Source organism: Camellia sinensis, chromosome 14, assembly GCF_055761805.1.
Source record: "Camellia sinensis isolate YWXY chromosome 14, ASM5576180v1, whole genome shotgun sequence".
In the NCBI taxonomy this organism is placed as follows: domain Eukaryota; kingdom Viridiplantae; phylum Streptophyta; class Magnoliopsida; order Ericales; family Theaceae; genus Camellia; species Camellia sinensis.
This window is the reverse complement of record NC_138974.1, coordinates 101,297,307-101,318,616: the sequence shown is the minus strand read 5'-3', so window position 1 is coordinate 101,318,616 and position 21,310 is coordinate 101,297,307. Positions and strand designations below refer to the sequence as shown.

The 21,310-nt window shown below is 36.2% G+C and overlaps 1 protein-coding gene across 1 annotated transcript in view; it reads right to left on the bottom strand.

Moving 5' to 3' along the window:
- Window positions 1-2,211: 2,211 nt before the first annotated feature.
- LOC114268615 (NAD(P)-binding Rossmann-fold superfamily protein) overlaps window positions 2,212-21,310 on the bottom strand; it is a 51,853-nt gene continuing 32,754 nt past the window's right edge. The window contains exons 5-12 of the mRNA XM_028209811.2: window positions 7,861-7,976; window positions 7,673-7,786; window positions 7,162-7,212; window positions 3,649-3,737; window positions 3,494-3,554; window positions 3,330-3,407; window positions 3,107-3,217; window positions 2,212-2,591 (exon numbers count right to left, since the gene is read on the bottom strand). Coding sequence (XP_028065612.1) covers window positions 2,466-2,591; window positions 3,107-3,217; window positions 3,330-3,407; window positions 3,494-3,554; window positions 3,649-3,737; window positions 7,162-7,212; window positions 7,673-7,786; window positions 7,861-7,976 — 746 coding nt within the window. The 3' untranslated portion in view covers window positions 2,212-2,465. The remainder of the gene's footprint in view (window positions 2,592-3,106; window positions 3,218-3,329; window positions 3,408-3,493; window positions 3,555-3,648; window positions 3,738-7,161; window positions 7,213-7,672; window positions 7,787-7,860; window positions 7,977-21,310) is intronic.

Genomic DNA, 21,310 nt, shown 5'->3' with positions numbered 1-21,310 from the left:
GGCTTAATCTATTCTGCTAGTACTCTCTAGCTGAGTTCACATTTTGGTTGTGTGGTCAAAAACCAACATCCATATCCACAATAATGACATATATATATATATATATATATATATTCAATTTCACGTGAACAACTAGGGTTGTTAAACCAATTAAGTTACTATTCGTGTTCAACTTGTTAAAAATTCATTTGAAATTAACTCATTATATAAATAAGTCAAGCTTAAACACAATTTTAAACTCGTCAAGTTTGAACAATTTACTGCTCAGTTCGATAAGCTTATATGCACTATAAAAAAAATAAAAAAAAATAAAGTTACTCGAGCTCAACTCGTATTCGGCTCGTTATGTAAACAAGTAAAGTTTAAACACAATTTTAATTTGTTAAATTATCAAATTAAAATTGAACAACTTACAACTTGACTCGATTCCACACATAAACACAAAGACGGGTGCATCACATATATTTTACTTTCATTACATTTACATCTCTTTCCAAAAACTTAATTGAAATTCAATAGCTAAAACTTATCTAATATCACATTTGATGTAATATTATTGACTTTTTTTTCTTTTTCTTTTTCTTAATCTTTCATTTATTTATTATTATTATTATTTTGAAATTTGGACAAAACCGCTCTATTGGATTCTTCTTTGATAAAAATGACCACTCATAAATTTTTTTTCATAAACCCTCTCACCTAGAGGCCCGTACCTGATAGAGGACACATAAATATTTTTTTATTTCTTCTTGGACAATCTTTCCTTTTCATATATACGTGAGAGATTTGAGTGAGACGTTCGCCTTCTAAACCGAAATCAACCAACTTCTCAAGCTCATTATCAACACTTTCTACAGCAACAAGGTGATTTTCCTTCGTGAACTCATCAGCAACTCCTCTAATATAACTAGTCTTAATCCTCTCTCTCTCTATCTATTCTAACTCGTATGTTCTTAGAATGGGACTTAAATTTCTGACTTTCTTAATTTGATTGTGGTGTGTAGGCATTGGATAAGATTCAATTTGAGAGCTTGACAAACAAGTCCAACAAGACACTCTCTATCATCTACAGCGGTATCGAAATGACCACTCTCTAATCACACATTTGAGAGGTTTGATCTTATTACTGTTACAGGCCACTATGTACTCTTCTTTGTTGGATAACACTACACATGTATCCCTATTGTTGATTTGAATTGTTATTTATTGATTATCGTTGATTTGTTTGTAAACTTATAGGGAAAGAACTCGTAAAATTTCCTTCAGTTAATATTTTTTTTTTTTGTTAAAGGCAATAAAGTATTACTCTAATAGTCAATAATATTTTATTGTGAAACAAAATAAATTATTACTATTAAACAGAGTAAAATGTTACCTTTACATCAATTTTGACAATAAATTTAAAAAAATAATAATAATAATTTCATAGTCTACTTGGATTGTGTTTAATAAATCTTGATGAGAGGATTTTAAAAATATTAATTTTATTAAAAATTAATAACTAGATTAAAAATTATATCATTTTAAAGTTTAAAATATTAAATTAATCACTTAAGATATTTTGATAATAGTATTGTGTTAGATTTTTCAAAAAAAAAAAAAAAATTGTACTCGTCCTTAATTCATGTTTTATTATAATAGGATTTTGACTAAATCTTTCTTCTTCTTCTTTTTTTTTTTTTTTTTTTTTTTTCTTTTTTCTTTAAATTCAATTGGAAGGATATAAATTACAAACATGAATTACAATAAGCTAGCATTCAATTATCAAAGAAAGCATAATACAAGCATCTCATGAGAATTACATAAAATTGGAGATTAAATTTTTGAAACGCAAACTATTTAACAACTTATTTTTTTAAATTAATGCTTCTATTTTTCAGTTTTCCTTTTGCTAAAATACCTCGTATATCCTGTAAAATGTCAAGGGAACTCATTGTTGAACTTCAATCGATAAAACGATATCTCTAAGGTATTCATTCTTCAAATTTAACAAACTAGATTCCATATGACCATATGCATAGATTCCATAGGCTACTGAGAAATCATCACATGATAGTTTTTGTTATCTCCTTCAATTTATTCAAAATGTTTCTCTTTTCTCTTCTCCGTTATGCAAAAGCTTTGTCTAGATAATAATTTCTAGAATTCTAATATATGATATATGTCTTTATTATAGAGCTTGGATTCTTTCTAGTTGGTTGCGCAGTCAAGTTCAAAAATTGTAAGAGTGGAGCTCACTGTTGTGGAGTCCACTCCACTGTGAGATCCAAGTGCTTTTATAAAATAGATTCAAGTCATAGTTGCACAAAATCTCCCCTACCAAAGTGCTTGTATATCCGTGTGTACATGTTTCAACTCTATCATTCTAAAGAATAATATTAACTTTTCCAAAAACGAATCATTAAACATATAAATCACACTGATGCACGCTACATCACATTGGCAACAAGGATCGGAAAATGAGACTAAAACTTTTTGACTTGGACAAGTGCTCCTTGCTTCATTCCAGATTCAAGCATTGCCTCCAGAACAGCAACATCCCTAGCACCTTCCACGTAAGAGCAGCGAGGTTCTGCTTCATAGCTACCCTCCTGCAACCAAATAGTGAGTATATAGGATCAGAATATGGTACTCTCTGTAACCAGACATCAGCAAATTGCAGCCCAACAGAAGAAATCAGAGTTTTCGAGTGTTAGAAGCGCTCAAGGGTAAATAGAAATTTCATTTTGGAGATGAAATGTGACAATAAGAATAGCTAAGTCACTAAATAGAACAGATGTCTGATTAGTAGAAGAAGGTGAAACTTGGAAATCAAACCCTGGAAAGGTGCATAAAAACCTAGCAAAAAAACATATAAACGTAAAAGCAGTTGTATGGACAAGCTATTATTTATTCAAAGATTTGAGGTGGGAAAAAACCAGGAGATGAACTGCTTTGGAGCCAGTCAAGATTTCAGTTTTGTAGGTCACTAATTTATCTACGTTCACAAAATAGATATCACAAAACAATTTCATGAAATCATGCAGTTAAACAGGCAAGTTACTGAAGAAATGGCAACTAATCAATTTATCAGCACATCTATAGAAGCATTTAAAATTTGAAGTACCTTAAGAATGGCCTGGGAGACATCACTTAAAAAAGTTTTTAATTCTTCAGTCACCCCACTGAATGGAAAGAAGGAGCATTTGGTTTGCCCATCAGAAGTATAGAGTGACACCTGTAATATTATTGTGAGAGAATGGAAGGTAATGATTTCTCAATCAAATCAATGATTCAGGAAGTTCTAAATTGCCACATATATAAGTTCCTTCATAGGATAAGAGGATTACTGAGTATCCATGTTTTCCGTCTCTATTTCCTCGCTCAACTTGCAAAGTACCTTTTAAGCCAACGACTCGCCAGAATATCTACAGGTACTAAACAATATAAGTGAATAAAGCATAATAATGGCATCTTTAGAAGATATGAAGTATTATTTTAGCATGGCACATGCCTTCGGTGCTCTTGAAGATACCGCCATGACAAAAACCCCAGAGCAACCATTCTCCAGCTGACTAGAGAGGCAACAAAAATTCCAAACTATCAATTTTCAGATTTCAAATCATATCAGTATTCTTAGTAAAATGAACACCATGTTTTAGAACTTACAATACAGAGGAGATATTATCTGGTGGAGGCAAAGTCGAATCTACGTGAGAAGTGAAAGCTGACACCGACTTAACCTCACATCCAACAATCTGTTTTACATGATGAGGAAAAATCACATTATGATCCAGATTATGGCCAAAGCCATGCATGCTAATGTTATTTACTAATCAATAGTCAAGCTTGATACTGGAATTAGGTTTTGTGTCATTAAGAATTTAGAGGATTTATGTCGCAAGATTTTAATACGTCACAAATTGTTTGAAAACAGCAGAATCAGTACAGCTGCTTCAAAATCATTGGGTTGGTATCCATAAATGTTGCCAGACTTATGTTGTTTCTTTTTTGTTTTACAAGAAACTCACTTCACAAAGAAAAAAATTCAAACCCAGACCAATTTTCTGGGATGCTCGGATGCTTTTATGTTTTTTTGAAATTTGAAAAATGAAGTTGCATCTTATAGTGAATTATGATTTTTTAACTTTTACCCTATCTCATACACCAGCAATATTCAACCACTCCGAAAATAGCAGCTTATATCACCATACTGCACACTGCTTACCCCCAGTTGTAATAACAGGACCTAGTTTAAGGTTGCTAGCTGAGAGCAAAGCATTTCAATCCATGGTGTAACGTCCAGGTCTATACCCGACCCACTTAAGTTCTTTGGATCAATTGTATTTGCACCTACCATCTTAGAGGTTGAATTACTTCTCTTTATTGTTGTCATTGTTGCTACTGTCACACAAATCATCCTGAGTTTGAGATTTGTTGATTTGGGTTGTAAAGCGTGAACTTGGGGGCAAAAGGTTGAATTTTCTAGGTTGGTTGCTCCACTTCGATTAATTTGAATTCTTTAGCAGTGTCTAGCAATCGCTTCAATTGAACAAAATTTGAAATTTCAGGCAGTACCTAGTGGTTGTTAAGTGATCGATCCCCTTTGAAGTGATCAATCGCTTGGGTTAGTGTGATTGATCACTTTATCAAGAATTACTTAAGTGCTTGTTTTCTTTTTTCCCGCTCACTTTTCTTCCCTCTTTCTGATCTTTCCTCTCTTCCTTCTCTCTACTTTCTCTTTCTAAAATTAGTGTTTGTAACTCCATTAAAGCCTTGAACTAAGGTTCCTAGAGTGTAAGTTTGCCAAAAAACTCAAGAACAAAGATTGTAGAACACATCAAGAGCTTCATTTTCATCGGATTCAATTTTCAATCCAATCACTTTGGATTCTAGGGCTTTTTCTCCTCTTCACCTTTGAGGTAGGGATTTTCTTATTTAAATGAGTTGTATATGGTGTATACGTGGTACTTTCAATATATGAATTTTGAGGGTAAAAATGTAGAGATTTTGATATGGTTGTTACATTGAGATTTGAAGTCTCCATAATTGTGTGTGAGGAAATGAGGAACTTGGACACTACACAATCATATAGAGCATACACAACCATTGCTCACACAATAGTCATCAGTTGATCTAACAGGTGGAGGCATTATTGTGATTGTGGGTTCATGACGTGGTAGGGAAAGTGAATTTGTAGACATCAAGGAGACCCGACAGACTGGAAGATTGGAGCTAAGGAGCTACTCTGGGTATGAGTAGATTGGATCTGTTGGGTAATGTGGATCCAGTAAAGTACTGGACATTAACCACTGGCCCGCGATAGATATTTTTGTATTTCATAGTTCTGGCATGTTGCCCAAATACTATGTATTTATAGTTGAAGTGTCGCATCTCTTGGTATTGTATCATAACTCTTTTTGGATCACAGTGACATTCCAGCAACCGTGGACATGGTAGCATTATTTTTAGGGTGAACCCAGTAAACCTTTGAGTTCTTGTGTGCTTGATTTTGATTCTTGTTTTATTTCTATTTGTGTCTCGTGTCTCACTGATCCTAGTTAGGTGTATCACTTAACAAGATGATGGTCTGGGAGGTCTTGTAACTTGTTCTTCATTTGCCTTACTAGTGGAATCGTATGTTGGTTTTTACATTCAAGTTTGAAAGGATTTTCCACTATAAAGCCTTTGTCTCCTTTGTATGTGTGAATGCTTGGATATCATGATCACTGAATTTGTGGAACAAATCTTTTATAGAATACATCTTCAATCATAAAGTCGTGAAATTAACATTAATTGAAAAGCTCAGTCCACACTTCTCCTTAAAACCTAGGTATTAAGGAGAAGGAAATTGGAGCCTTATAACCAGCACAGATGGAGCAATTCCAGGCGATACGGGACACATTTTAACGCACCCTCCTGAATCACAACATACAGTAACCGTACAAATAGCACACCAGCCACAAGCCCAACCAAGCTCTGATACCAAGTTGAATTTTGTAACAAGGCAACAAGTTTGAATATGGAGAGATAATAGAGACCCCCCCAAAAAAAAAAAGAGTACAAAGGTTTAACGTGGTTCAGCCAATATTAGCCTACATCCACACATACAAAGCCCTATGGGCTACGTCTTTCATTCACTCAACTTAATACTCTTGTTTACATGAGAAACCATATTTATAGAATGGGAGATACAATCAAATCCCTTCAGTTAAGAAATTGAAATAAATCAAAGATACAAAAAAATCATAATAAGAACAAATTATGGGATCTCCATATATTCTGATATCTTCCATATTTTTTAATATGTTTGACAATATTATATTATCTCTAACACTCTCCCTTAAGTTGGAACATGGAATGGTTAAAGTGAAGTGTCCAACTTGAACCTGAAAATATGATGATCATTGCAAACAACGACAATGAAGTTGCCAAGAGACAATAACAATTGTAATCACTCCCTTCAATGACAACTTCAAAGAACATAGACAAGGAATCAACATCTTGCAACAAAGAAGAAACGTGCATGGAATTAGTCCCGATGGCACCAAGAGAAACCAACCGAGAGAGAGAAAGCAACAAGGCCGAAGCAACGACAAATCACAACAAACAGAAAAGCCGAAAAAATAGCGTCCCACAAAGAATGCTACTGAACACAATGGTGGCCTAAAAACAAAAAAGAACCAAATATGTACTTACCACATCAACACGAGGATCCTAAAAGGGTAGAGAAGTAGTCGGAAAACTCAGCGTATCACAGAACAATGCTACCGAACACACCGGTAGCCCCGAAACAAGTAAAAATCACAAAATTTTCTTATCACATCAGCAAACTATTGGTCGACTTAGGAAGAGAGAAAAACATCTTGATAACAAAAAAAATGTGGAATAAGAAAGCACTCTAGAGAGAAACAAGCCTAGGGTTTGGTAGGCTCTGATATCAAATTGAAAAGCCTAGCCCTCACTTCACCTTAAAACCTAGGTTAAGGATATTGGAATTAGAGCCTTATAACCACCACAGATAGGGCAACTCCAGGCAATGTGAGACACATTCCAACAACGTTCCTTGAAATAATTTGTTTTATTTTTAAAATGGAAAATGCTATCCATACATAAAATTCATACAAAAGAAATCACAAGAATGATGTGGCAATGCAATTTCAGTTAAAAGGAATAGCTTACCATCCTCAAACCAGCAATGAAATGTACCCCCATATCTAGAATGAAACCCCCCTGCCAAAATATAGGGAGAAAATATTAGCTTAAGATTATCCGAATAGGCTCTTTGAGTTGGACAACATAGTAGAAGAATTGGTTATGTAATTAGGTTAATAATCCAAACAAACAAGATTCTTTAATATTCGGACTTAAAAGAAAAACTTCACAGGAAAAAGTACACTATATTACTTATACTGACCACAATTAAATGATATAAAACCTAACTGTTTTGCCTCAATAAACATGAACATCATGATTACAGGTGGATGCATTCTCTCAGGGATGGATTCTGCTGCAACCTTAATATTGTAACATTTTAGTTCAGCACCTGGGAGTATCTCAACATAAAATATATAATCACTGTAACATCAAGAAGTAGCTTTGTATAATATTGATCCATCCAGGCATATGACAAATCTCCTTTTGCCGCTTAAAGAACAAACAAATGTGATGAGTTTTACAATGAAAGACATACAGAAAAATTGCGCCTCCAAGAGCTTGAGAAGTAAGGATTTGAACTATTCATTGATCCTTCCACAATAAGTTGGACACTCATCATTTCCCCAATCTCAGCCACTAATTTTTTGCACTGTACAAGCAAGAATCAGTTTTATAGCAAGCCCTGATAACAAAAACCATTTTAAATATAACATTAACAAGTACCTCCACTAAAGCAGGCTCAAACCGATAATTTTCTGCAACAGCCCAGATTGGTTGCGCAGGAAGATTGCCCAAAGTAGAATTATAGCTTGACAATGCAGTTTCGGCTCCACTAATGGCTGCATAATTAAATTGATAAAACGATTTTCTTAAAAACAACATCTGATGAGGATGCTATAATTATTGGATATAGTCAAGGATCAAATTTCATTTCAGTCTTGTTTTGGTTAGCTTGGAAACAGAAACATTTAAGAAACATGAGGGAAGTGACCAAATAATTTCAAAACATACAGAAATGTTTGGAAACAAATTAAAAGCTATATAAATGCTAATACATTCTCAATATCTAAATAATTGATGATGTTGAGGTCTACGAATATTATAATCTCAAAAACAAAATGTTTAAAGGCTTACTTGAGGAAGGGGGTTTTCCATTGTGTAAGGAAAGAGAGAGAGAGAGAGAGAGAGAGAGAGAGAGAGAGAAGGAAAGAAAAAAAAATACTAGTGACAAAATCTTTATAAAAAAAAGTGCTTTACGATAACAAAAATAGAGAATAAGTGACTTTCTCATCCTTGTTCTATATTCTCTTTATTTCTCCTCTTTGCCTTTCTAGTTTCTTAGATTCTCTAATAAATTTAAGAATTTTTTTTTTTTTTTTCATGAATCTTTTCTTTTGACAAAAAAGAGGCAAATAGAAATGACTATTGTTGGATATAATTTTTTTTCTTTTTTTTTTTTTTTTTTGTTCCTCTCTAACAACTTAAGTTTTTTATGAAATGATGCGGAACGTGCATGCACCCGTTTTGGCATTACAATTTTATAATTGTAATTTTATGTTTTTAATAGTTATATTTATTTATTTTAATAATTATAAATTAGTTAAAAGTTTTATTGATATTTTGTTTCTTATTTTAGGTCTTCGCTGATTTGACTTTGGTTACCATTGATATAGAAATCATGTCTAACACAATAGATAGACACTACCTGGATACAAAAAAGAATTGTAATTTGTAATTTTAAAAAATAAATAAATAAAATAAAAATAAAAATAAAAATAAATTTTTTAATATCAAATGAAATAACATTAAAAAATTTGATGGGACTGAAAAACAAGAATAATGCAAATAAAGGATTTAATCAAAGTGGTGGAGAAGAGAGGAGATGCAAGTCATTGCAATTATTTCCTTTGATAGGAAAGGAGTCGTAGTGATAATGCATATGACAAATTTGCATATGCATATATATAAACTATGTGGGTGAGAGTAGTGGTTAGAGGTAGTCCGGGAAGATGGCGGGCACTTCAATGGCCTGAGATCAGCGGAGGTGGAGAGGAGGAGATCAAGGCAAGCTTGGAGAGAAAAAGGTTGGCAGTGATAGACCTTGAACACAAATGTAAAGTGAGAGGGTGTTTAAGCATGAGACTTGGTTGTATTGTTGTTGTTGTGTCTCACTGCATATACGATACGTTAGATAGGCCACAGGAGTATTGGAGCCTAAGCAAACTGTTGGGCACGTGGCTCGTTCTCTTCAACTCTGCTAGAAGTGATACAAGCCCTTCTGCTGTCTGTGGCTTGACGGCAGGCAGAGAGCAACGTTTCATGGCAGGTGGAAAGTAACGTTTCGTATATGCATCGGATGACATGAACGTAAGGTCATTGTTGCCTCTTCTCCAAGCCTGGTCGAGATGTAGTTGTTTTAGCAAGAAGACAACCATCTCGACGATCCCATGACCTCAGCCGCCAATCCAGTATCCTCTGATGATCCCGAGCAATAGTGTCTGGGTCCTGCTCCCAACCCAGGCATCCAAGTAGGTGAATGGGCTAGGGCCCACCTTAGTGTTTAGGAGAGCCAAGGGCTCGCTTCCAAGCGACCAAGTAGGAGAATAGGCCGCGGGCTTGTCTCAATATTTAGGAGAGGGGCTCGCTTCTAAGCGACCAAGTAGGAGAATGGGCCGCGGGCTTATTTCAATGTTTAGGAGAGCCAGTGTTTATCAATCCAAGTCCAAGTGAACCGGGGGCCGATTGTATTGTTGTTTGATCTTGAAGCGAGGTATGCAGGACCATGGGCCCTGCGGGGCCATGGTGCTGCCTGTTGCAGGGCTCTTCATATCTAGATATATTTGGGCTTATATGTATGCTCCCGCTTAGGCTAAGCATATAGTCTTGGTTGCCTTGGCACATGGCACCCGTAGGGCTTGCCATGTATTGAACATACAACATGCCCGATGTAGTGCCTTATTGGTCTGCCACGTGGGTGGGGTTTTGGTGATGTGGCACCTGTAGGGCTTACCACGTATTGAGCTTGATACAAGTACCCACAAACTATTATACCAACATACATATGTTTATGTGTAATTTCAATGTCCTTGATATGCCTATCCCCTATAAGCTTAATATTTTGTGTATGAGGTCTCCAAATCATGTCATTAATGTTTTCTATTTGACGTGTCCATATCATGTCATTTCAATGACTAAATGTCCTGTGTTTGTGGTCATGTCCATGAAACACTTGGTCAGTTAAGAAACAGATGTTCACAAAAGAAGTTTAATTGTGATGAGGATATTAAGGTGGATGTGTGGTAAAATTATGAAAGATGGGATTGTTGGAATATAGAATAGATTATATTTAGGAGATCCCGTGATTTGTATAAATTATAGTTGTCTAGGAATTTGATTATGTAATTATTTATTTACTTTTTTGTCTATATTTTGTGTATCATATATTCATTATATATAGACAGTCTCACTCACATTAGGATAAGCCAATTTTGTACAAGTTTCTTCTTGATATCAGAGCCAAAGAAACCCAAGCCTCCTCCCTCACTATCCATCACCACTGCTAGCCTCTCCTTCCTTCCCTAGCAGCCGACTCACCTACCCAGCTCCCTCCCACCACCCTACACAACCTGAAACTCATTCTCTCTCCCTCGGCAGCACTTTCCAGTCACTGCCAAGGCTTCTGCAGCAGCCGACTAGGACTTTCCTGGTCCTGTGTCGTTTAGCACCATCCTAGGGTGGTCCAGGCTGGTTTCTACTCCTTTTGGGTTGTGTGTTGCTGATGTGATAAGCAACCTTTGTGTGTTCTTGTTGATTTGGGCTACCAATTTGTTCGATAGCATCTCTTGTGCTTGACGCTGCTCTTCTGGCCTCGTGGTGTTTATTGGTCACCTATTCTTTGTCACAGTGTTTTAAAAGGCTCCAACCTCCAAGCGCACCAAGGCAATAAGGTCTCCTACATCCTAAGTGCAAATAGAGAGAAACAGAGATGAAGAACAAAGGAGAAAGAAAACAGAGAGCAAGAGAAGAAGACCAGAGAATAAGAGGAGAAGAGAGATACAGAGAAGAAGAAGACTAGAGAAGAAGAAAAGAACAAAGGAGAAAAAAAATAGAGGTAGAAAAAATGAAGAAAAAAACAAAGAGAAAAAGGCCAGAAAAGAGAGAAGAAAAGAAGAGGAAAAGAGAGAGAAGAGAAGAAGACCAAAAAAATAAAGTAAAAAAAAACAAAAAAACAAAAAAAAAAAAAGGCAAAGAAGAACCAGAGAAGAGAGAGAAAAGAAGAGAAGAGAAGAACTTGACGTGTTGTGTGTCGAAAGCCAAAGAACTATATCGTCTTCTTCTTCTCCACCAACTAGGATTTTTTTTAATCCTTTTTGCTCTTCTAGACCATGTTTTGGTCATTTTATAATGTACGAGATTTTATTCATTGTGGGTATCCACACAGAAAACCATATGAGCTGTTGGAGTGGAAGACAAGTGAAGCGCAGAAGGCACTCACCTCGCGCCTCAGTGCCTCAATTGCACGCCTTACCCACGTCGCCTCACCTTGCTATGCATGAAGCACAGCCCTGCGCCTCGCCTCACCTCGCCTTGCCTTGCGCTTAGGCACGCTTTTCAAAACATTTCTATTAATTGGTATTGGGTGTGTGTTCCTTTCCTTATTTTCCAGAATGACTGAATCTATTGAACAAACCTAGTTTCCTACACAAAGTATGGATGACTCCTAGAAACTGACACGCAACCTCTAAATGGTGACCCTAAATGGTGGAACGCATTTTTACCAAGTTGAATGGGATATTGATAATTGCACCTTACTTTGTTGGATGTTCAACTCAATGGTGGAATGCATTTATAACATGTTTTTGTACTATTATATCATTCCTTGGTTGTGGAGGGCTCTTTCATAGATGTATGCACATGCCCACAATGATGCTTGTATTTTCGAGCTCTATCAAGATAGATATTTCTCATGCTTCTCAGGAAGCTTTGGGTTTTACCATTGCTGAATTTTTTGGGTATCTTCAGTCACGTTGGGAGGAGTTAGCATAGTATGAGCCGTTGAGTGATTTTTCAACTGCTGTTGCCTCTATTGTGTCTACTCACCTTGTTGGCACCTACCAGGCTCTGATGGGTTTAAAACCTAAATTTGAATCTCTTCGTATTCAAATTTTGAACACATCACATATGCCAACTCTGTATGAGGCTTTTGTTACTATTGATAGCGATGACCACCACCATATCATTGGTTGGTTCAACCTATTGCTATGATTCCTTCCTCTATCCCTGCCTCTTTAGTTTCAGATCAAATGGCCCTTGCTGCGAATTCTAGTTCTCGGGCTTCTAGTGGTAAGGTTATTTGCCACTATTGTGGTGCAACCGGGTCATGTCCAACCTCAGTGCTTCAAGCTCCATCCTGAGTTGAAGCAACATTTTGCTAAGGCACGCTCTTAAGGCTCTTCCCATACTGCTGCTATCGCCAATACATCTAGTGATGTTCAGCCCTCCAGCTTTGTTGACTTACATCAGCTTCCATCTCAAATTGGTCGTCTTCAGGAGCAGCTTGGATTATTCACTCCCCAGTCTCTGAGTGTCCCTGTGTCTTCTACTGCCACCGTTGCTACAGGTACTCCAACAACCTTTTATGTCGCATTAAACCAACTTCGGTACTGGATTCTGGTGCCAATGATCATATAACTGGTGAATTCTCTTTTTTATCCTCTCCTGTCTCTCCTACCGCTCAGACTGTTTATCTTGCTAATGGGTCTATCTCACATGTCCGACATAAGGGTGATGTGTCATTGTCGTCTGATAGTACACTTACTTATGTATTACATATGCCCTGTTTTGCATATAATCTCCCATATGTTAGTCGCCTTGCTAAAAATCTTCATTGTGCCGTCATTTTCTTACCCGCTCATTGCTTGTTACAGGTCCAGACTTCGAAGAAGATTTTTTGCCGAAGGTTTGAGCGCGATGGGCCATACTACTTCAGGGATCCACCGCATTCTCGTCCTATCACTTCTAGCCTACAAGCACCTGTGTTACCTAAGTCGTCTTCATATGTGTTTTCTTTTCAGATGTTAACTTTGTGGCATGCCCATTTAGTGTGACGACCCCCAACGTGCATATGATTTTTATATATTATTTCATTGAGCATAATTGCATAAATATGCGTTTAACTTGTTCTTATCTGTTTGTTCATGGAAAATATGCCTAAGTACTTACTTTGAATTGGAAATTGGCAGCCGAAACAGATTCAGAAACCGAAATTGATTAGTTCAATAGGCTAATAAGAATATTTAAGATCATATGGCAAGTTTGATAAAAATTTGATTCAGATCAAAATAATTAGAATAAATTAATTAGAATTGATTAGAATTAAGCCTAATCCCACTTGATTAGTCTAACCTAATCCAACTATATATATGTTATATGAACTTGATTAGCTAATTTTGACATCAACTTGGCTGAGATTTAGAGAGAGAACGAGAGAGAGACTTCCACTTTGAGAGAGAGAACTCAGAGAATTGTAAAGATTTGAAGAAGACTTGAAAAAATTAAGGTCCTAACCCTTGAATTCAAGCTATAGGTATGGAATTCACCCATAATTCTTGTAAATTATCCATGAAGAAGTTGAATTCACTTAGTTTATAAGAACATTTGCATGAATTTGAAAGGAAAGAGTTAGAATCACCATGAATTTAATGAGTTTGAGCTAATTGAGTACATGCATGCATAATTCAACATTTTCAAGCTTAATTCTTAACAAAATCCTTCCATGCATGATGTTTTACTAGCTATCCTTGAAGGTTCTTCATGATTTCACACTAAACATCTCATATGAACATGATTTGAAAAGAAAAGAGTTGAATTTAAACCATGCATGGCAAGAACTTTGAATTTGGAGGCTTGTTTTGAAGAATTGAAAGAGAATTTGAGATAATGGTTGCTTAATTTTCATGAATTCATGTTTTATAAAGAGTTTCTTCATATTCCCTTGAGTCATGCAAACTTGGTAGTTGAAACTCATGTTTTTGAACTTCAAATTCAATTCTGGAGAACCCAGAATTTGTGCACTTCGCTTGAGCGATGAAGTTGTCGCTCAAGCGCACTTTGCATGCATCTAGTATTTTTGAAGACACGTTGCACATGACTTGAGTGACCTAATTATTGTTCGAGCGAACCCATCCTTTTATACCATATAGCTCAAGCGACCATCGAGCGCACATATCAATCATCCAGTACTTTTGCAGACAGATCACACCATTCAAGCAACCAAAGATGCGCTCGAGCAAACTACCCTATTCTCAGCATTTTTGAAACACACCCCCATGTGCATGCTTTCATCCTTGGGCATTGTTTAGGCATCCTTAATAGGGAAATGAATTAGAAAAACATTAAAAGGGAATCGAATTATAGAACATCTGATTGAGATTTGTGTTTCAATATGTGTATTGTGTAGGTGGACGCTAGAGGCCTAATATCAATTTAACCCACTGTGATTAATGTCTTTATAAAGCTATCTTCGAAATGTATTTTGAAATTCAAGATTGGTATTTTGAATTCTATTTTGTTATCTATGAATGAATGTCCCTTTTAAATTGTAATCGTGGCATCCATTAGTGAAGCCCTCACCAGGGGGAAACAATACTGTGGCCCATTGATTAATAGGCCCTTGCCTGAGGGAAACAATACCATGTCCCATTAGATTAATTGAAACACAAAGATCTCTGATGTTAGAACTTGATGGTTCACATTGAATTCTAAATTATTGAATGACCTATCATGGTCCCATTGGATTGACCCTTGTGGTGCTATTGGCTTCAGCACATTGTCTCTTTGATACTTTATTGCATGTACCATGTAAATTGAATGATTGATTATTGTTATCATAAAGAAAAGACTGATATGATTGTGTACTCTAATGGTTTGGTTATTGACATGAATTGTTTCGGAAACGAAAGACATATTTTGTAACATGTTGGACTTCATACATATAAAACCTTTATATTGATATTACTCACTCGGCGTCAGCTCACCCTTCTCCCTTATATATATGTAGGTGAGGAAGCAGGACGTCAAGTTTAAGGCTGCCTTGGTGTCTATCCCTGTGAAGCCGTTTTGAAGTGCCTCCATGAAGGGGTATGCTTGGACTCGAGAGGAGTTAAACTTTATCAACCCATCCTTCGTCTTTTTTTTTTTTTTTTGATGTTTTGGAAATTGTTATGAATGATGATGTATGAGAAGTCCAACTTTGATGCATTATATGTAAGTTTGAATGAAGTTTAAAGTTTTTAACATTTATGATTTTGGCATGTATGCACTACTCAATGGACTCAATTATATTTCTTTATTGCTTCCGCTTTGCCCTGTTATTATATTATGGTTGTTTTGTCATTGAGGCCGAAGGTAATCTGGGATTATTGGCTGGTCATGGCCTAAACTTATAGGGGCAGATTTGGGTCGTGACAGAGTGGTATTAGAGCACAAGTTATATCTCACTCACTTGTCTATTGAGCAATATGGTGTTTGGAAAAGGCTTAAGGATTGCATTCATATGCAGTTAAATATCATAATGACATGACTTTTGTACATATATATGCGTGCATTCATGTATCATAATACAAGTTTTATATAGATAATGGTAAAAACAAGAGGGGATGAACTGGAGGAGTCAACCTCCTCAAGACTTGATAGAATGGAGAGAATGATACATGACATGACTGAAAGCTTAAGGCAACAACAACAATCGCCACCCCCACCTCCAATGCCCGTGCCACCACCAGTACAAGACCAACAATCAGATGACAAAACTATTGCCCTCACCAACAAATTCAAAATGATGAAGTCACCCTTGTTTCATGGGAGAGTTGATCCACTAAAGGCTATGGCCTGGGTATTGGGAATTGAAAAGCTATTTAAGGCGTTTCCATGTACAGAGGCACAAAAGGCTCTATTAGCTGCATTCACTTTAGAAGATGAAGCGAGGAGGCGGTGGATGTTAGTTCGCGATGATAATAAGGGAATTGATTGGGCTCAATTTCTAGAGATTTTCTATGAGAAGTACCTCCCGCAATGCGTCCGAGATAGAAAAGTATCTGAGTTTGAGCAACTGAAGTAGGGGAACAAGACAGTGGTCGAATATGAAGCCTAATTTACAGAATTAGCACGCTTTGCACCGCACATGGTTGATACAGATTACAAGAAGGCTAGGAAGTTTGAGGGAGGTCTTCGTGCTTCAATCTTGGAAAGAATTAACGTATAAATTGCCAAAGTATGTTGATGTACTGGACAGAGCGTTGATGTCAGAAGCAAACATGGTCGCTCACAACAAGAATTTTGAATGGAGAGATAAGAGACAAAATTTCAATAAGGAAGTAACGTCTTTAATGAGCAAGAAATCAAAATCCTGTAACTCAGGTTCAAATCATAGTGGCAATTTGGTACCCACTTGCAATATATGTGGAAAGAAGCATCGAGGTGTTTGTTACCGTACTACGGGAGCTTGCTATCAGTGTGGTAATGTTGGTCACATGGCAAGAGATTGTACACAACCTCGAAGAGATGGTAACCGAAGCGCTACAAGTTCGACAGGGTCAATCCCAACAGTGAGACCAAATGCAACACCGGCTACAACAAGAAATGATGTCAGGCAAGGAAGAGTCTTCACACTTATTCCAGGGGATACTTAGAACACTAAGGCTATGGTTTCAGGTACACTTCTGTTTGTGGCCAATTTGCATATGTATTGATTGATTCGGATTCCACAAGCGCTACAAGTTTGACCGGGTCAATCCCAACAGCAAGACCAAATGCAACACCAACTACAATAAGAAATGATGTCAAACAAGGAAGAGTCTTCGCACTTATTCCAGGGGATATTCAGAACACTAAGGGCGTGTTTGATTGGGGGGATTGGAGGGGGGGACTATCCACTATTTGGATTACAATCCAAATAGTGTTCCTTATTCACCGTTTGATTTTTTTTTAGTCCGCCGGACATGGAATCCGGCCGGACTCCATGTCCCCCATATGGGGGACTATTGTGTCCTAGGGGGGGGGATAGAATGTGGGGGACTATTCACTGTTGGGATTAGATGCGGAAATGACCATTTTGACCCTCTACTATTTAATTATGTATTATATTTAATAAAATTCAATAAAATTTAAATGTCTCAATTTAAAAATAAAACAATTTTATTTAACTTTTTATTGATGTTTTATTTATTTAAATTTTTAAAATAATTTTTTATAGATATTTTATTGATTTTTTATTTTAAAATTTTGTTTATAATTTATTTAATTTCATTATTTAAATTTTAATATGTGTTTTATTTAAAATTTTAATTAAAAAAATAATAAATTTTTTATACAGGTTATACAGCATTTTATTAAATCAAATTTAGTGGTTATTTATTTATTTAATTGTGTAAAAAAATAAATTTATTTAATTGTGTAAATAAACAAACACAGTAAAGTTTTGCATGTAAAAAAAATAATGATTTTTTATACAATAATGATTTAAACCAAATTTTATTGATATTTTATTTATTTATTTATTTAATTTAAAAAAAAAACGAATTTATTTAATTAAAAATAATTAAAATATTAAAGATATGTTTAATATTGCTATTACTTAGTAAACAATTGAAAAAGGGTAAAATAGTCTTTTGTTCATTTATCTTATCCAGTCCGTCCAACCAAACGTTGGATTCACTGAAAATAGTCCTATCCAGACATCTAATCCCATGAAAAAACAAACACAGGATACATATCCAATCCGACCAAATAGTCCGGGGGATTCACAGTCCCAGGACTCAAGTCCGATGGATTCTAATCCCCCATTTTCCAGTCCGTCCAATCAAACACACCCTAAGGCTATGGTTTCAGGTACACTTTCTGTTTGTGGCCAATCTGCATATGTATTGATTGATTTGGGTTCCACACATTCTTTTGTTTCCATGATATTTGCTGGTAAATTGAATAGACCTATGGAATCCTTAAGGTACATATTATGTGTTGCATCACCAACGGGAGGATCTATTTTATGTTCATCTGTTTACTCTGCATGGAAACTAATACTTGGAAATGCCACCTTATATGCTGATTTGTTACCCCTTGATATGAGACACTTTCATGTTATTTTGGATATGGACTGGCTATCTAAGTATCATGCAACTATTGATTGTGCATCTAAACGAGTGATATTTCAACCTCCGGGTCAGGATGAATTTTATTTTGAGAGTAAGGGTGCAATTTCTCCACCTAATCTAATATCTGCAATGAAAACCCGTAAACTAATTAGTAAGGGATGTCAAGGGTACTTGTGTAGTGTGATAAATGATCAAACCATGGACATCACCTTGGAAAACATTCCTATAGTAAGAGATTTTCGTGATGTGTTTCCAGATGAGCTACCAGGACAACTAATTGATAGGGAAATTGAATTTGTAATTGATGTGATGCTTGGTACTCAACCTATATCAAAAACTACATATCGTATGTCTACTACTGAAATGAAAGAATTGAAAGTTCAGTTATAGGAATTACTCGATAAGGGGTTTATTCGGCCGAGTACATCGCCATGGGGCGCACCGGTCCTCTTCGTAAAGAAGAAAGATGGCACACTCCGATTGTGTATTGATTACCGGGAACTCAACAAAGTAACCGTTAAAAATAAATATCCTTTGTCTCAGATTGACGATTTGTTTGATCAGTTACAGGGGACTCAAGTATTTTCAAAGATTGATTTGAGATCAAGATATCATCAGTTGAAGGTTAAAGCCGAAGATATTGAGAAAAGTGTTTTCCAAACCGGTATGGACATTATGAATTCTTAGTCATGCCTTTCGGAGTCACTAATGCACCTACAACATTCATGGATTTAATGAATAGTCCTTAAACCTTTCTTGGATGACTTCATTGTTGCATTTATTGATGACATTCTGATCTATTCAAGAAGTAAAGATGACCATGAACAACCCTTGAGAATAATCCTTCAAACACTTAGAGAGAAACATATGTATGGGAAATTTAAAAAGTGTGAATTCTGGTTAGATAAAATCATATTTTTGGGGCATGTTATTAACAAAGATGGCATTTCAGTTGACCCGCAAAAGATTGAAGCAATTATAGATTGGCCTATTCCGACTAATGTAAAGGAGGTTCGAAGTTTTATGGGATTGGCAGGTTACTATCAGAGATTTGTCAAAGATTTTTCAAAGATTGTTGTGCTGTTTACACAATTAACCCGAAAAGGAGAACCATTTGTATGGACAAACCAAAGGGAATCTGCATTCCAAGAGTTGAAAACAAGACTGACCACAACTCCAATCCTTACTCTACCGTCAGATACCAAGAGATTTGTAATTTTTAGTGATGCTTCTTACAGAGGGTTGGATTGTGTGTTAATGCAGAATGGCAAGGTGATTGCTTATGCATCCCGACAGTTGAAATCACATGAAAAGAACTATCCGACACATGATCTAGAACTCGCCGTTGTTGTCTTTGCATTGAAAATCTGGTGCCATTAGTTATGCGGGGCAAAATGTGAGGTATATATAGATCATAAAGAGTTTGAAATATTTTTTTACACAGAAAGAGTTGAATATGCGACAGAGGAGATGGCTTGAATTAATCAAAGACTATGACCTGCAAATTCATTATCATCCAGGCAAGGCTAACACTGTAGCTGATGCACTCAGTAGAAAAAATGTGGGAAATTTGGCTTGTTTGCTTACTGATCAAGAAGAGCTTCTGCAAGAATTTGAAAAGCTTGAATTAGAAGTGGTACCTTATGAGCAAGATCATTTATTAGCTGCAATTTTAGCACAGCCAGCAATCATAGAAGAGATCAAACAGAAGCAAGTGAATGATGACTCTTTTAAGAAGATTTGTGATGAGTTTGAAACCAAGCCCAGACCAGGGTTCACAATTAAAGATCAAGTATTGAAGTTTCAAGGATGGCTTTGTGTTCCTAATGATGCGGAATTGAAGAGAAGGATTTTCAAAGAGGCCCATAAGTCAACGTTTGCTATGCATCCGGGAAATACTAAGATGTACCAAGACTTGAAACAAGTATACTGGTGGCCAAACATGAAGAGAGAAATTGCCAACAACAACTCCAAATGTCTCTAATGCCAACAAGCAAAAGCTGAGTATCAGAAACCGGTAAGCTTACTTCAATCCCTCTCTATTCTAGAATGGAAATGAGAACATATAACCATAGACTTCATCGTCGGTCTACCTCGAACGTCTAGAGGTATGAATGCTATTTGGGTTATAGCAGATAGATTGACAATGTTTGCTCATTTCCTTGCTGTGAAAACTTCCTTCAATGCTTATAGATTTGCTACAATCTATATTGATGAAATTATTCAATTGCATAGAGTTCCGGTATCTATAGTTTCAGATAGAGATCCTAAATTCGTTTCTAGATTTTGGAACAGTTTGCAATAGGCTATGGGCACAGAGTTGAGATTTAGCACTGCCTTTAACCCACAAACTGATGGGTAGACCGAGAGGACTATCCAAACATTGGAAGATATGCTTCGTATGTGTGTCTTGAAATTTCAAGGTAGTTACCGTTGGCAAAGTTTGCATATAACAACAATTTCCATACTACTATCGGTATGGCACCATATGAAGCGTTGTATGAAAGAAAATGCAGGTCTCCAATTTGTTGGACTGAGGTTGGTGATAGAGCATTATATGAGTCTGAACTTGTGCAAGAAACAACCGAGAAGATCAAAATCATCCAACAGAGGCTCAAGGTTGCTCAGAGCCGAAAGAAAAGCTATGCTAATCAGATAAGGAGGGATTTGGAATACGAAGTGGGAGATCACGTGTTCATCAAAGTAACACCGATGAAAAGGCAAACAAGGTTTGGCAAAAAAGAGAAATTGACACCACATTACATCGGGCCGTTCCAGATTATAGAAAGACTTGGCCATGTTGCTTATCGTATTGCTTTACCACCGGGAATAGGAACAAATGCATAATGTGTTTCACGTGTCAATGCTCCGTGGGTATCTCAGGGATCCATTCCATGTCATTGACTACCACCAAATAGCCTTAGACGAAGATATGAAGTACGAGGAATGGCCAATACAGATGGGTCTCTCTCAGATGTCCGACATAAGGGTGATGTGTCATTGTCGTCTGATATTACACTTAC